This window comes from Trichomycterus rosablanca, chromosome 23 (assembly GCF_030014385.1).
Source record: "Trichomycterus rosablanca isolate fTriRos1 chromosome 23, fTriRos1.hap1, whole genome shotgun sequence".
Taxonomy (NCBI): Eukaryota; Metazoa; Chordata; class Actinopteri; order Siluriformes; family Trichomycteridae; genus Trichomycterus; species Trichomycterus rosablanca.
The window spans coordinates 9,026,032-9,042,724 of record NC_086010.1 but is presented as its reverse complement, the minus strand read 5'-3'; the positions used below and the strand labels follow the sequence as shown (position 1 = coordinate 9,042,724).

At 41.2% G+C, this 16,693-nt stretch overlaps 1 protein-coding gene across 3 annotated transcripts in view; it reads right to left on the bottom strand.

The window, feature by feature from the left end:
- The window catches only part of LOC134300939 (dnaJ homolog subfamily C member 13-like), a 78,419-nt gene that overhangs the window by 20,103 nt on the left and 41,623 nt on the right, over positions 1–16,693 (bottom strand). For all 3 annotated transcript variants that reach the window (XM_062985418.1, XM_062985419.1, XM_062985420.1), the window contains 17 exons: positions 15,228–15,387; positions 15,082–15,144; positions 14,877–14,978; positions 14,263–14,367; positions 13,542–13,744; positions 13,044–13,128; positions 12,534–12,688; positions 12,111–12,156; positions 10,462–10,616; positions 10,169–10,370; positions 7,186–7,301; positions 6,901–6,979; positions 4,773–4,908; positions 3,721–3,905; positions 3,524–3,598; positions 3,286–3,405; positions 1,513–1,911 (listed from right to left, as the gene is read on the bottom strand). In XM_062985418.1, coding sequence (XP_062841488.1) covers positions 1,513–1,911; positions 3,286–3,405; positions 3,524–3,598; positions 3,721–3,905; positions 4,773–4,908; positions 6,901–6,979; positions 7,186–7,301; positions 10,169–10,370; positions 10,462–10,616; positions 12,111–12,156; positions 12,534–12,688; positions 13,044–13,128; positions 13,542–13,744; positions 14,263–14,367; positions 14,877–14,978; positions 15,082–15,144; positions 15,228–15,387 — 2,386 coding nt within the window. The remainder of the gene's footprint in view (positions 1–1,512; positions 1,912–3,285; positions 3,406–3,523; positions 3,599–3,720; positions 3,906–4,772; positions 4,909–6,900; positions 6,980–7,185; positions 7,302–10,168; positions 10,371–10,461; positions 10,617–12,110; positions 12,157–12,533; positions 12,689–13,043; positions 13,129–13,541; positions 13,745–14,262; positions 14,368–14,876; positions 14,979–15,081; positions 15,145–15,227; positions 15,388–16,693) is intronic.

Here is a 16,693-nt window from a genome sequence, read left to right as displayed (position 1 = left end):
TTTCCGGAGGGAGGGGATCATGCTCTGCTTCAGTATTTCACAGTACATATTGGAGTTCATGTGTCCCTCAATGAAATGTAACTCCCCAACACCTGCTGCACTCATGCAGCCCCAGACCATGGCATTCCCACCACCATGCTTGACTGTAGGCATGACACACTTATCTTTGTACTCCTCACCTGATTGCCGCCACACATGCTTGAGACCATCTGAACCAAACAAATTAATCTTGGTCTCATCAGACCATAGGACATAGTTCCAGTAATCCATGTCCTTTGTTGACATGTCTTCAGCAAACTGTTTGCGGGCTTTCTTGTGTAGAGACTTCAGAAGAGGCTTCCTTCTGGGGTGACAGCCATGCAGACCAATTTGATGTAGTGTGCGGCGTATGGTCTGAGCACTGACAGGCTGACCCCCCACCTTTTCAATCTCTGCAGCAATGCTGACAGCACTCCTGCGCCTATCTTTCAAAGACAGCAGTTGGATGTGACGCTGAGCACGTGCACTCAGCTTCTTTGGACGACCAACGCGAGGTCTGTTCTGAGTGGACCCTGCTCTTTTAAAACGCTGGATGATCTTGGCCACTGTGCTGCAGCTCAGTTTCAGGGTGTTGGCAATCTTCTTGTAGCCTTGGCCATCTTCATGTAGCGCAACAATTCGTCTTTTAAGATCCTCAGAGAGTTCTTTGCCATGAGGTGCCATGTTGGAACTTTCAGTGACCAGTATGAGAGAGTGTGAGAGCTGTACTACTAAATTGAACACACCTGCTCCCTATGCACACCTGAGACCTAGTAACACTAACAAATCACATGACATTTTGGAGGGAAAATGACAAGCAGTGCTCAATTTGGACATTTAGGGGTGTAGTCTCTTAGGGGTGTACTCACTTTTGTTGCCGGTGGTTTAGACATTAATGGCTGTATATTGAGTTATTTTGAGGGAAGAATAAATTTACACTGTTATATAAGCTGCACACAGACTACTTTTCATTGTGTCAAAGTGTCATTTTGTCAGTGTTGTCCCATGAAAAGATATACTTAAATATCTGCAGAAATGTGAGGGGTGTACTCACTTTTGTGATACACTGTATATACTGTATATATATATATATATACACACAGTATAATATAATATAATATAATAATATAACTATAATAATAATAATAACAATAATAAATTAGGAAAAGAAAAGCCAGACATGAACCTAGTGTACAGACCTCAGTTGGAACTTTTTCTGCTTTTAAGAAAATTATATTTATATAATATTATCACAAATAATTAATAATTAATGAATTCATAATAATTAATATTTTTTTAAGCTTTAACAATATACAAAATCATGATTAATTTAACAATTTACAAAAGCATGTATAAATAATGTGCTATTTAAATGTTTATTATACCACTGTTCCCCCAACCTCAATAATACACCACAGTACACCTCTATATTAGCGAATGAGAAAAAACACAGGGCTGAATATTTCAGAAAAAGAAAATTCTCCTCTCTCTCACCTCAGCCGGTGTCGTGGTGCCCAGTCTGCGTGCCATATACGGTGTGAGCATAGCTGCCAGGCTTTTCCTGACAGCGGGGTTCTCTGGAGGTGGGCTGTTAACTTCAGGTCCACCACCGTTCTGCTTCACCCCCTCCCCGTCGCCCTCTCCCAAAGTCCCGTAGCCCCCGAGCCTGGCCAGGGCCATCAGGCTAAGCTTGGCCAGGCTGTTGGCCACATGCTGCTGGTTGGTTTCCTGGCTGGACTGGACGCCGCTCTCTTCCAGCGTGAAGTCGTAATTAAAAAGGCTGAGGAGCAGAGGCCAGAGCGCACCGGCCTGATACACACGGGTCTGGAGGAAGAAGTCCACGGAGAAGGAGCTCACGCACTGCACGGCCAACGACGCGAGACGAGGAAGAACCTGAGAAATACAAATATTAAAATCTATTTATTTATTATCTTTTTTTCAATATAACTTTAGCTATACTGGCATTAAAACACATACATTACTTTAACCCTTTAATGGTCTGCTTACCTTGAGTCTAAATACAGTGGTACCCTGAGACTCAATGTCAATTGGTTCTGGGACTGATGTCAAGGTATTTCTTCCAATAAGGATGTATGGGAAATATATATATACACATATATATACGTATATACAGTATTATTTATTTTATTATTACTTATTTTTTTCTCCAGCATGTACAGTCAGTACAGACTGCATTTTTCACCTGCACGAGTCGAGTTCATACAACGACGAGCACTGTGAGCACTGAGCGGCCCGGAACTGCCTATATTTTAAACTAATGTAAAATAATGGGGCTGTTTTTGACACTAATAAACTGAAAATAACAAATATAATATGAGAACTGAAACACAATCAAAAAACACTTAAAATCAATATAAAAACACAATAAAACCTGCACTTTATCTTTACTTCTTTATTGTTTTCTTACACTTCTTAATTGTGGTGATGCTTAATATTGGAATACCATATTCCATTTAGTAAAGGCGCATTATCTTTTGTATTTTTATATTGATTTTTAACTCTTTTTTAATTGTATTTCAGTGTTTTTTATATAGACTTACTGCACTAAAACAACGAGCAAAGAATTTCATTAGTGAAGAGTTAGTGGAGAGCAGTAATAATTAAGAAAGGCTTAGTGTTCCTGTGTCGTTCATTTAGTACATTAATCTTTATTTACTTATTTATTTACTTTACGATAAGCGTTTTAAACTTGGAAAAGGTGATTCTCACAATTTCTCATAAGCCCCAGCTAAAATACAGATTCGTCTCATATGTGCACTTTAATGACGTTTCACCGCACCGCTCAAGCAGAACGCCGAACAAAGCGGCTGTTCATTGTTAATTTGAAATTAAATAATTTTAACACGTCCAGTTTCAAAGATTTCGAGTTTAGGAGACGTTGAGTTACAAGGTACCACTACTGTACTTGGGTAAAAATAAGCTGTATTTAAATAATCTTGTTTGGGCTGTACCTACTCATTAGTTATCATGTGTTAAACTCAAAAATAATGGTAGATGACACTGTGGTTTTAGAAAAACAGCCTTTTTAACCTTTATGTGAACTTGAAGCTGGCAGCTGAAAAATCATCCATGAAATATTGCATCATTTTGGTGATCATCTCAACTGTTTGGTAGAGGCTCATTAAAAATATGAATTGTTTATTGTTGGTATGACAAGAAACTAAAAAAAATTCTTGTTGAGACCATTAAAAGGGTTTCCGAATTGGTCATGTGACCATGTGCATATTCTACGTAGCGATTTCCTACCTTGCCATAGTAAAGTATGTGACAGACGTCTCGGATGATGTTCGGGAGCTCAGTGATTTTCTCTCTGCACTCCTCGAACTGAGCAGCTACGCTGTAGCACTTACAGACGTGCCCGCACACCTGCAACCCAACACACAGACACACATTTTAAAGCAATTCATATGTACAGACACTATGGAATACCAGCAGATGCCTGGTTAATACGTAATACGGCAATTCCACATTGAGTGAACAGTACCTGCACTGCCATGTCCTCCAGTTTACTGGACGCCGTCAGAACAGCCACGCAGCGGGACAGAGCCTCCAGCAGAACCTGCACAATTCAACAAACCGGCGGGGACACTCAGACGAACGGAAATGAAAAACAACTCTAGCAAATCGTGTTTAACAACCCAAAATCTCAAGAAATGATGTAATCCATAGAGAAACAAGTACCTCGATTCCATTTTCTCGCCGGAGCTCCTCTGCATTAAGCGCTGAGCAGTTGACGGTGTGAAAGGCCAGGTCAGACGCCGCTGGCAGCAGTGGGGACGTTTTGGAGAAGAGCTGCTCATCGTCAGTCTCCATGGTGATCGTTTTTATCAGCATGGGGTAGCCGGCATATTTATAAGGCTCCAGTTCTTTAAAAAAGAAAGTCCGATTAAATTTTATTTCATTTATTTACACTGATCAGTCATAACATTATGACCACCTCCTTGTTTCTACACTCACTGTCAATTTTATCAGCTCCATTTACCATATAGAAGCACTTTGTAGTTCTACAATTACTGACTGTAGTCCATTTGTTTCTCTGCATGCTTTGTTAGCCCCCTTTCATGCTGTTCTTCAATGGTCAGGACTCTCCCAGGACCACCACAGAGCAGGTATTATTTGGGTGGTGGATCATTCTTAGCACTACAGTGACACTGACATGGTGGTGGTGTGTTAGTGTGTGTTGTGCTGGTACCGCTGCTGGAGTTTTTAAACACCTGTCACTGCTGGACTGAGAATAGTCCACCAACCAAAAACATCCAGCCAACAGCTCCCCGTTGGCAGCGTCCTGTGACCACTGATGAAGGTGGTCCACAACTCAAACAGCAGCAAACAGCTGACTTTACATCTACAAGGTGGACCAACTAGGTAGGAGTGTCTAACAGAGTGGACAGTGAGTGGACACGGTTTTTAAAAACTTTTATTGTCACTGCAGTGCTGAGAATGATCCTACCTACCTCCTAAATAATACCTGCTCTGTGGTGGTCCTGTGAGGGTCACCTTGGGTGTTTAATATGCACTAAATACACTATATAGCCAATAATTTACAGCCACCTGACCATGAGCTTATTGGAGACCTCATTATAAAGTGACCTCTATATGATTCATAAGAATATGATTTATGATGGTTCATCTGCAGTTACGGTGGTGTGTGATATAAGTTACATGGAGGTAAACTTCAAATCACTAAATCAATCTATAAAATGAAAAATCCTTCACCTGACAAGCAAACTCACCTTGTTTATGTCGGTTGAAGAGGATGCTCTGAGCCTTGAGGATGAGGATGATGTTTTCGGGGTCCGGTCCGTCAGTGATCCGCCCTGACTTGGTGCACAGAAACTCGTATGCCTTGTTTACCTTTTCAAACATGTCCTGTACACACACACACACACACACACACACACACACACGAACACACACAGCTATTCTCAGCAACCATAGCTGTATCCAGTCTGACGTGTATTTATGTGTAAGCAGTGAACATTTGTGGTGAAGTAAACGACGTATCTGTATCGTAACTAAGAGAGAGAATGTAAACAAGCCTCCCCCACCCACCTTTCCAAAAATTCAGTTTCATATTCTTCTTCAGAAATGGTTACTTCATTTGTACAAGATGTATGAGACAATTAAATGGACCAACGCAGCTGTTAATGAAACTACCAACAAACTACTGTTTTGGGTCATGACTATCCCAATGACCGTTGGGTTACAAACCACAGCTCTGCATTAAAGTCCTATTTTTATTTTACACATGTCCTGTACATTTTTTCTTTTTTTTAATTAATATTTTTATCCCCCAGTCTAGTCGTGTCCAATTACCCTGAATGCATCCTCTATACTGATTCGACCCTACACCGCTGACTGAGGACGCCTCTCAACCGACATGCGCCCCCTCCGGTACGTACAGTCAGTACAGACTGCGTTTTTCACCCGCACGAGTCGAGTTCATACACTTGACGGGCACTGTGCACGGAGGGCCACACCCCCATCAGCATTATTCCTCAGCCCTGTGCAGGCGCCACCAGTCAGGCAGCAGGGGCCGCAGTCGCACCAGTTATGAGGACCTATGATCCGACTTTTTACCCCTAACCCTGAACAACAGTCAATCGTTGTTCATACTGCCACCCAGCCTAGTCGGAGAGGCAGAGCTGAGGTTCGATACGATGTATTCGAAACCCCAACTCTGGTGAGCTAGCGTACTTTACCGCTGCGCCACCTGAGCGGCTTGTTCTGTACATTTTTTATCATTTTCCAACAATGTGCCTACTCTGCATTCCACACAATGGTCAATAGGGATGTAACGATACACTCTACCCACGATGCGATAATGGGTTTACGATTTTTAAAAACTGAAATTAAAGACAAATTATGACAAAGTTTCCTTTTATTGTTTCGCTTTAAATTTTGTGATTATCTTTTATTTATCTAAATAATGAATGTCCTTTTATTTCTGAGTTAGGTACAAACTACGCAAAACAATTTTGAATTAAGCCCAATTTGGCTGAAAAACCCCAAAGTCGGCAACCAGGCGTATCGCGCCAGTGACGTAAACCAGACGAGGTGAATAGCGCCAGTGCGCTCTGCTGTTTAAAGTGAATATCGATTCATTTCACGTCATGTGGAATTTTTAAATCAGTTATTAACCGTCTTGTGGTGAATCGTTACATCCCTAATGGTCAAGCAGGCATTCCCAATCACTGCTGTCCGATCAAAAAGCCCACAAGAGGCCGCTCAGGTGGCGCAGCGGTAAAAACACACGCTGCAACCAGAGCTGGGATCTTGAATACATCGTATCGAATCTCAGCTCTGCCAACCGGCTAAGGCTGAGCGGCCACATGAACAACGATTGGCCTGTTGTTCAGATTTGGGCGGGACTAAGCCGGATGGGGTCTCTCTCTCTCCCATGACTGGTGCAATTACCACCTTTGCTGGCTGATTGATGGCGCCTGCACAGAGATGAGAAAAGAGAGCTCTCAGGGTGTGTCTCTCTGTACACAACGCTGAGCTGCACTGCACTCGTCAAAAGTGCAGGTTATAAAATGCATACGGCATGCTGCCCACGTGTCGGAGGGGGCGTGGGTTAGCTCCGTTCTCCTCAATCAGAGCGGGGATCGGCATTGGTGGAGAGGAAGCATATATACTGTATATAAAGAAAGCCTACAAAATGTGTGGTTGACTGAGAATGGCATGGTGAAAAGAAGTGGTGGATGGCAGCACGCGTGTCAAATCTCAAACGTCAGCGGTAGTGAACTAGCGCTGCGCCACTCAGCAAAGTGTTTATTAGATAACACCAGATCAATTTTTTTTTTAGATCTGCAGCATACATCTTCTTTTAGAAATGTGTTTCACACACTCAGCACTTACCCTTCCATCAGGGTTTTTGTCTGGATGGTATTTCTGAGCCAGTCTGAAGTACGCTTTTCTAATTTTGCTCTCATCATGCCTGATAATGACACAGAGAAACATTAATTAAAACACAAATTAATCACAGTCTTTATAGCAAAGGCTTTTAAGCAAATCAGGCTTTTGTAGGAATGCAAGAAAGCACTTGGCAAATAAGGGCTGCAAGCAAACTGACAGCATATAATCAAACAATAACGAAGCAGGAACAATGAAGATGACTAAACAGGAGAGAAGAAAAAGACTCACTGGCCCTGTCCGATGGGAAGGTTCAGCACTTCATAGGCATCATCTACAGACATTGAGGGAGGTTTCTTTTCCACCTCCTTCTTCCAGGCATCTAGAGTGTCTTTCAATAATTTCACCTGCACAAACACACACACACACACACACACACTTACTAATCAATGCAGGTAGCAGCTAATCATTTGTCAAGCATTTGCAACACTAAGTAGCTTCTGGTTTGATTTCTGTTGTCAAAAATTCATTCCATTTAGGGATGATCAATGAAATTGGGAGACAAGTCCTCACTCACACTCAACATTCCAATGTATAGCAAAGTTGTTCGACAGGGTTGATATTCTACCACAGTAAATTCAGACAATTCATGGCACGTCAAACTGCAAAAGTGCTCGAGCAAAATGTTGGAACCAAGTCATAGGTGCAGTATTGTTAAAAATTAAGTATGGTGTCCATAGCAAACTATTTAAAAGTGTGCTTATATAGTTAAAAGAGCATTTCTGAGATCAGGCACTAAGGGTGCATTCACATTCGCATGTGGGCCTTGGTGCAAACCGTCGCTTTGCTCAGTGCTTGGTCTGAGCGGTGCAATCAAATCTGATCAAAGTGCGATTTTGAGACGGATCTGCATAACCATCAAATCCACTCTAAGAGCGTCCACATGTATCTGTGTTTATCTGTATTTTCCTCACTGTTTCACTTAAACTTGTGTTATAGATCAAGGTGCTGAGAAACTGTGAGAATCAGCTTTTCCGAGAGAGTCTAAAACGCTTAACGTGGCTTAATGTATTAAATGAACGACATAGGAACGCTAAACCTCTTTTAATTATTACTGCTAATACGTTTTTTCCACCAATGAAAATCCCCGCTTGTTTTAATAGAATGTCACATTAAGCTTTGTGCACGTTAAGCAGTGTTCATACAGAGTTGCTTTTACCTCGTCATATCAAACAGTTTGTTTTAAAAGGAAACAACGGAACAGCCGGCGCAAAATGGTATTGCCACTTCTCATGTGAATGTGCCCTAATGCATGACAAGAAGGCCTAGCTCACAATCGACATTCCAGTTTAGGGATGCATCAATACCATCAATACATGTATTTTTGTACTTGCCGATACCGATACCAATACCTATTGGATCAGATATCTGACATGCTAGAAAACTCGAGCCGGTCGGATCGAGTTGTTGGATAGTTCACACTTAGCCATCGAGAGCCGAGTTTTGATCGCCGAGCGAACGCCGAGTTGCTCCCGAGCCGGCAAATCTAGCGCCGACCAGTCGCTAGGGCTGTCGCGGTGACAGAATTTCCCCTTGCGGTGTTCAGCCTGTCTCAATATCGCGGTATGCGGTTATATCGCCATTTTTATTTTTTTATTTTTATTACTTAATTTATCTGGATTTTAGAGCTATATAAACAAGCTTTATTGTTAGGCTATGATTCGGTATATTATTGCTTTATAATGACAAAGATGGGACAGCTTTAAGACCAATGAAATGCGTGTTTATTGTTAAATACAGAACAGAGCAGGGATGCGCGTCTTTTCTCTATAAAAAAAAGGTTTAAATAAGCTTCTAGCTTAGGCTAGATATACACTGTGAAACAAAAAAAAAGTGTTTAGGCTAAATATTTTAAATGCACATCTAATCAAAATATGGTAAAAAAATAGAATAAAGAATAAAGTCTGTAAGAGTTTAAACCTGCGTTATCATGCGCGCTAGACGAACCAACATGTTCACCTGATGTGTTTTAGAGAGGATCTGAGTGGGGTAGTGATGTTCCCCTCGGCACTAAAACCCTCTCTGATGGTGCTCGTTGCATTAATACACTGTAGATGTACTGTACCTGCATGCGACTTTAGAGATCAGAGAAAGTCTAGCCTGGTTATCGCGCCACTATTAACCATCTATTTAGTAGGTATAATTAATATAACAATATATACTACATTTCAAGTTATTATTCGTTTCAATAAATTTTTATTCAACGAAAAAATGCATTTAAATAATTCCAGCAAGCCAGCAAGAGAGAATCTGCAGGCTGCAATGCCATATTAACCGTCAATTAAGTGTTTTAGTACGCCAAGGCTGTTTAAATATAGTCTAAATTACAAGTATATTATTGAGTGTGAACTCAATTTAATCATTAATAAACTTGCCTATAATTCCTGTTGCGATTGTTTACATTTTAAAACACAAAGCCTGACACTCAGCAGCAACGCATGAGAACAGGTTGCGGGAAAATGTCGCTCTTAGCTAATTTTCATTATGAATTTATTTAACATTTATTACGCACGAATGTAAGCGTATAAAACAAGATGGACCCTGCAACAATAAAAAAAAAGAGAAGAAAGAAAGAAAAAACGTGAATATCGCGGTGTTGCGGTTGCTTGGCATGCCCTGCGGTTGGCTGGTCTATACCGCGATATTTCAAAATTGCGGTTAGCGCGACAGCCCTACCAGTCGCCGAGCGAAAATCAGGGCAAAAATCGTGTAGTGTGAACCAGGCATAACGCAGCAACGTGCACTAGGCACACGGTATCGGATGTTTAGTTTCGGAGCCTCGTTTGCGAGTTAATGCGAGTTAATGAGCGCGCTATCGGGCAAATACCCGATACCAGTATCGGTACTCATGCATCTCTATTCCAGTTAATCTCAAATGTGTTTACTTAAGTTGAGGTCAGTGCTCTGTGCAGGCCACCTGACCCAAACTTGCTTTGTGTCCAGGGGCACAGTCATGTGTGAACATGAAATGTGTGGTGCTAATGTTTTGGCTCTTTGATGTATAAATTGGATGTATACATTATATATATTTACATTTTTTGCATTTAGCAGACGCCTTCATCCAAAGCGACTCACAGTATATAGTCTGAGCAATTTAGGGTTAAGAGCCCAATAGCAGCAACCTGCCAGTGGTGGAGCTAGAACCATCAACCTTCGGAATACTAGTCCAGTACCTTAACCAACAGGATACAGCTTGCCTATATAGAAAACTTACAGGGTCTCGTATGGGCCAGTCGGGGAAGCGGGTGGAGTCACAGAGGTGACGGAGGTAGTAAATGTTGCAGAAGAGCTCGTTCTCCAGCTGAGGGAAGCTGATCACAGGGATGGGACAGTACTGATAAAGAGCTCGGGTGTTGCTCTGCAGCCGAGGCGAAAAGTCCGCCAGGTGAGCGGCGATCTTCTCTATCATCATGCGCCTGCACAGAACAAACCGCTCTAATGAGACCGACTACCAGACTAACAAACACGCCAGTTCAACAAACTGACGCATCAAACTAAAAAATGTACCTCATCTCACTGCTCCAAATAGCCTCTGGTGTGTCGAACTCTCCCAGAAAGATCTCAGAGAAGCGTTCAGCCTCATAATTCTCCAGGTAACAAACCATCGCCTCTGGTAAAGCTGGCCCTAACACACTCCTCTGTACGATGTCCTGACCTTTAGCCTGAAACACAAATAGGTCAGCAGTCACATCTGTTCTTACAAATCAGACAAAATACATTTTATGTGCTGATTTATAAATGATTTAGGCTGCGTTTACTCTAGGGCTTTTTGGAAATATGAACAGACGCAACTCGCACAAGACAAAATGTGTAACAATATTACTTTTAATCAAAGTTCTGTGTTGTATAAGTTCCACTGGCTAACGACATAGCTCAGCTAGCCTACCTATATAAAATTTACTATGATTAATAATGATAATTAGCTACAGTTTAGATTTTTTTTAAAGACGTAAAAAAACATAAAACCTGGGGTGCTCAGGTGGCGCAGCGGTAAAACATGCTAGCACACCAGAGCTGACATTTCGAACTCATCGGTTCGAAATTCGGCTCTGCCATCTGGCTGGGCTTGGCGCCTACATGAACAACGATTGGCTGTTGTTCTAACAGGGTGGGGAAGCCGAATAGGGACCTGATAACTGATGCAATTACGACTTCTGCTGGCCGATTGATGCCGCCTGCACAGAGATGGGGAAAGAGTGCGTTGATCAGGATGTGGCTCTCCGTGCACAAAGCTGATCCGCAGATGAACTCGCCTAGTGCAGGTGAAAAGATGCAGTCGGCTACTGCGCACGTGTCAGAGGGGGCGTGTGTTAGTTTCGTTCTCCTCCATCTGAGTGGGGATCGTCATCAGTGGAGAGAAAGCATAGTGCAATTGGGCAATTGGACGGGCTAAAGTCAGGAGAACAAAAGGGAAAACATAAAACCTGGCTACAGAATAATAATAATACCGGTAATACATTTTATTTATATAGCGCTTTTCAAGATACTCAAAGACGCTTAGAATTACACTTATTATAAAACCAGTAAATATCCTATCCCTAGATTCTTACATAAAAATTTATGAATGTATTTGAATTCAATATATCATAAGGCAAAAAAAAATTTTTATTTTCCCATGGCATTCAACTCCTCAGGTTATATTTTCTTCTATCTTTAAAATGCCCTGATTGATTAGAAAGTCTATCTTGAGTAGTTTATTTATGAACATACTCTGGTTAGACCACCTTAACATGAACAGTACAGTAAACACAATTGCATAGAAGAGACATAAGAAGGACGGCAAACTATTGGGAGCATGAATATTATGTGCTCATGGGTTTTTGAATCCTCTTCTGTTCAGCATACATGATGTGCTGCTGTTTTTCTACAAAATTACAGACAAGACTTGATTTGGATTATAGTGGTAGTATTGACATTCAAATGAGAAGTATTAATCCCTTGTAATCTAGTACTACAACTTCTATACAGGTTTTTTTTGTTGTTGGCCCCGTCTCTGTGTATCTATTTATCTTTATCTATAACTGTCTCTATCTGTATAGATCTACATACTGAATTGTAAAAAAAATTTGTGAACCACTACTGCTGGAAGACGTCTAGCAGGAACATAGTTTCTGATTTCATACCCAGAGAAATGATCATTAATGATCATTACTTACCTCTTCTGATTTGAAGGCCTGCTTTAGGTGAGTGTACTTGAGAAATCTGGAAACAAAACAACACAAGAAAAGATTATTTGAGCATAGAAAGCTGGATGTGTATTTATGTATGTGTATATATACACAGAGAACTGCTGCTATTGAACGCATGTTGCTATTTTTCACAGATGAGCCCTGATTAAGTCTAGGTCCCATACACTAAAGCATAGGCTAGACTTGAAAAGGTCAAATTTGGCCACTAGCTCTGGCTATTGTTTTGATTATTCTGATTTCTTGAAGCTAAGGTAAATACACCATGGGTTTACCTATCCTAAACATCTTATTTCAAAAGCATGTTTAGTCAAAACTGATTTTATGAAGGTCTGGCTTTACAACCAAAGCTGCAGATGTGTTCAGTGGGTTAACTGGAATTGAGTGTATTACCGTGCCACGGGGAGCACATTGGAGCCGGTGTACATCATGATGAAGAAGAAAACGCCTGTGAGGTAGAGCCGTGGCAGGTTGGGGTTGTCCTGCATTACCAGGTACAAAAGGTTGGCCACCTTCTCCACCAGGATGGGATCGAAAGTCAGCAACAGCTATACACACACGGCAGAAGGCAAGGTTATGGGTGCACAAAGTCAAAAACATCATCATGATACAATCATGCAGTGTAGCATGGATATGATCTGTACTAAATAACACAATATTAGAATTTAATAAAGGATGTCAAGTCACATCAGATTTAGAAAATACTAAAGGGTTCTGTTGCCACAAAACACTATCAAATGTGTTGTAAAGTCTATGCCTCAACATACACAATATTAGGATGATTTTGTTAATGTTATGGCTACTGATTGTATTTAAACGACCAAATATTATGCAATCAATAAATGTCCATAAATGTAAAAAGTATGCAGCTGTAAAATGTGTATATGAAAATAAGTAGGGTACCTGAACTATTTGTGGTAAGCAAGTGTTGTCACTAATTAACCTCTTTACTTTGGGTAAAGGTCTGATGATAGCGTTGTCCTGATCCCTAGACAGACACACAGAAAAGATGTTACAGCACTAAATAATAATCCAGCTATTACCCATCCTTCACTCTGATCCCCAAACTGCTTAACCATATCTGTCAGTGCTAGTCAATTTGAATTGAAACCAAGTCTGGACGTTTGGCCGTCTTGAAGTGGATGGGGTCTGGCTGTGGCCTTTATCCAGAAATGGTCCGGCACTGTGACAATGCGCAGTGGCTATGCAAGATTTGGCTAGAAATTTAAAGTTTAAGCTTCTAAATGCAACTTAGTGACCTAAATCAGGTCAGGTGGGGGATAAAAGAAAGGAAATTAAAAGCAGCTTCATATCTGTATAGAAATAAAAACTATAATGATACATTTGAGCTAAATGATGCACTGTTAATGTACAATACTAAGCTAATTTAATAAAAAGTACCTGCTGGGGAAATAAGAGCACATGGTGATCAGCATATTGAGGATAAGCGTAGCCAAATCTGTCTCGTTCATCACGGCCTGCCCGCTGGCCAGAAGGCACCACTTGAGCTGTGGAATGCCTTGAAGGGGGCGCCAGCCATCCATGCCCTGTGCCCAGCATCTTGTCTTTGCGGTCAGTGTACCCGTATTCCAGAACTCCTGCATCTACGAGAGCAATCAGAAACATTGAAACATCAGTGTCACAACACTAAATGTAACAGATTCTAGATCATGTAGCTTATATGTGGTTAATGTTTATATTTGAGAGGAAAACTGACCCTAGAGTTTTAAATAGTGGTTTTTATAGAGGAATAATTTTACATTCATAAATGTAACCAAGAAGGGCCGTACTTTACACACAGACCCTTCAACGTGTGTAGTTGCTAACTGCTTCTTTTGACCTTGCCAGAGACTGGTATCACAGACTAAGAGTCCTCCTCCTAACAGACCATTTGTGTTTGTGTAATTGCCCAGTCAGTTGATAGCACAGCTGAGATTCAAATGCAGACCTCAGTGGTGGTAAGCCACTGCGCCACCTTAGTAATTTTAGTTTTTAAATAGATAAACAAACTAGTATAGTTGTGAATTTAGTGCTAAATCTTGTATACCATAATTACCACCACGACAGACAACCATTCCTTAATGAATGAATAAATCAACGATGATGTGCTTAACACACCTACCTCCTCAAAACTAAAAGGTCCTCTTCTTTCCTTATCAGCATTTCCAAAGTACCACTCCTTCTCACTTTCTCTCTTCATGTCTGGAGCTGCTTCCAACACGTTACTCTGATCCACACAACATCAAACGGTAATGTTTTTATTGATAAATTATTCATGAAAGAATAAGTAATTGTTTAATCAATGCTGTCCGGTAAAGTATTTTAGTTCCAACAACTAACGAATTAATAGTGAAGCATGAGCAAATGTTACACATTGGCATCAGACCAGCATTTGAAAAGTATGGTTGGATTTAGCAAACTACGTACATAGTAAATCAAGGCTTTTGGATGGAAATAAGCATATTTAGCCGTGACACAGTAGAAAAATAAACTGATTTCATCAAGCAACAGCTGTTAGAAAAAAATGACCAACAGCATTAATACAGCAAAAACTTCTTATTTCTACGGGTTAAAAGCACTTCTGTAAGTCGCTCTGGATAAGAGCGTCTGCTAAATGCCGAAAATGTAAATGTAAAAATAGTAAATTGAGTATCAACACCCCTGACTTACAGCTTTTCTCATCAATATCATACTGAACCTTACAGAACCATGTAGCCAAAACACAAATACACAAACCTGTAGGGGAACCGTAGCTCTGCTGGTGTGGAGGTGGGCTAGTGTCAGAAGGTCTACTAGAATGCGCACCCCATTCGAGTCCATTATGTCCCTCACATTTTTCTGTCAAATGAGACAATAAGTGTTTTTAGATATCAGTACATGTATCTACTATAAAGCCAGGCTGTTTAAACAGTGCATGTAGGGATGCCAGACTGCAACTGACCTTGTTCAGAATGAGTTTGTTAATGAAAAGGATGAGTCTGTCTCTCTCTAGTTTGTCTGTACACTGCAGAACAGAAAAGCACATAGATGTGTTGAACATACAGCATACACACTAAAAGTAAAAAACAAAAAAACCACAACACTAACCCTGTCCAGCATGCCCACGATGTATTTGGTGTCTGTGAATGGGCCGATTTCTTCGCAGCACTTCCCATAAACTATGGTCAGAGCCTGCAGGCACAGGCACTTCATGGCCACTTTGGGTGTTAACAGGAAACGGTGATAGAGCTCATTAAAGAACTCATACCTGCCAAGAAACAGAAATAGATTATTTAGGAATAAAAGAGAATACAAAAAGTAAACAACGACAGCATAAATTTGTATATATATACAGGTCCTTCTCAAAAAATTAGCATATTGTGATAAAGTTCATTATTTTCCATAATGTAATGATAAAAATTAAACTTTCATATATTTTAGATTCATTGCACACCAACTGAAATATTTCAGGTCTTTTATTGTTTTAATACTGATGATTTTGGCATACAGCTCATGAAAACCCAAAATTCCTATCTCAAAAAATTAGCATATTTCATCCGACCAATAAAAGAAAAGTGTTTTTAATACAAAAAAAGTCAACCTTCAAATAATTATGTTCAGTTATGCACTCAATACTTGGTCGGGAATCCTTTTGCAGAAATGACTGCTTCAATGCGGCGTGGCATGGAGGCAATCAGCCTGTGGCACTGCTGAGGTGTTATGGAGGCCCAGGATGCTTCGATAGCGGCCTTAAGCTCATCCAGAGTGTTGGGTCTTGTGTCTCTCAACTTTCTCTTCACAATATCCCACAGATTCTCTATGGGGTTCAGGTCAGGAGAGTTGGCAGGCCAATTGAGCACAGTAATACCATGGTCAGTAAACCATTCACCAGTGGTTTTGGCACTGTGAGCAGGTGCCAGGTCGTGCTGAAAAATGAAATCTTCATCTCCATAAAGCTTTTCAGCAGATGGAAGCATGAAGTGCTCCAAAATCTCCTGATAGCTAGCTGCATTGACCCTGCCCTTGATAAAACACAGTGGACCAACACCAGCAGCTGACATGGCACCCCAGACCATCACTGACTGTGGGTACTTGACACTGGACTTCAGGCATTTTGGCATTTCCTTCTCCCCAGTCTTCCTCCAGACTCTGGCACCTTGATTTCCGAATGACATGCAAAATTTGCTTTCATCCGAAAACAGTACTTTGGACCACTGAGCAACAGTCCAGTGCTGCTGTTTCTGGTTCAAAAGTGGCTTGACCTGGGGAATGCGGCACCTGTAGCCCATTTCCTGCACACGCCTGTGCACGGTGGCTCTGGATGTTTCTACTCCAGACTCAGTCCACTGCTTCCGCAGGTCCCCCAAGGTCTGGAATCGGCCCTTCTCCACAATCTTCCTCAGGGTCCGGTCACCTCTTCTCGTTGTGCAGCGTTTTCTGCCACACTTTTTCCTTCCCACAGACTTCCCACTGAGGTGCCTTGATACAGCACTCTGGGAACAGCCTATTCGTTCAGAAATTTCTTTCTGTGTCTTACCCTCTTGCTTGAGGGTGTCAATGATGGCCTTCTGGAC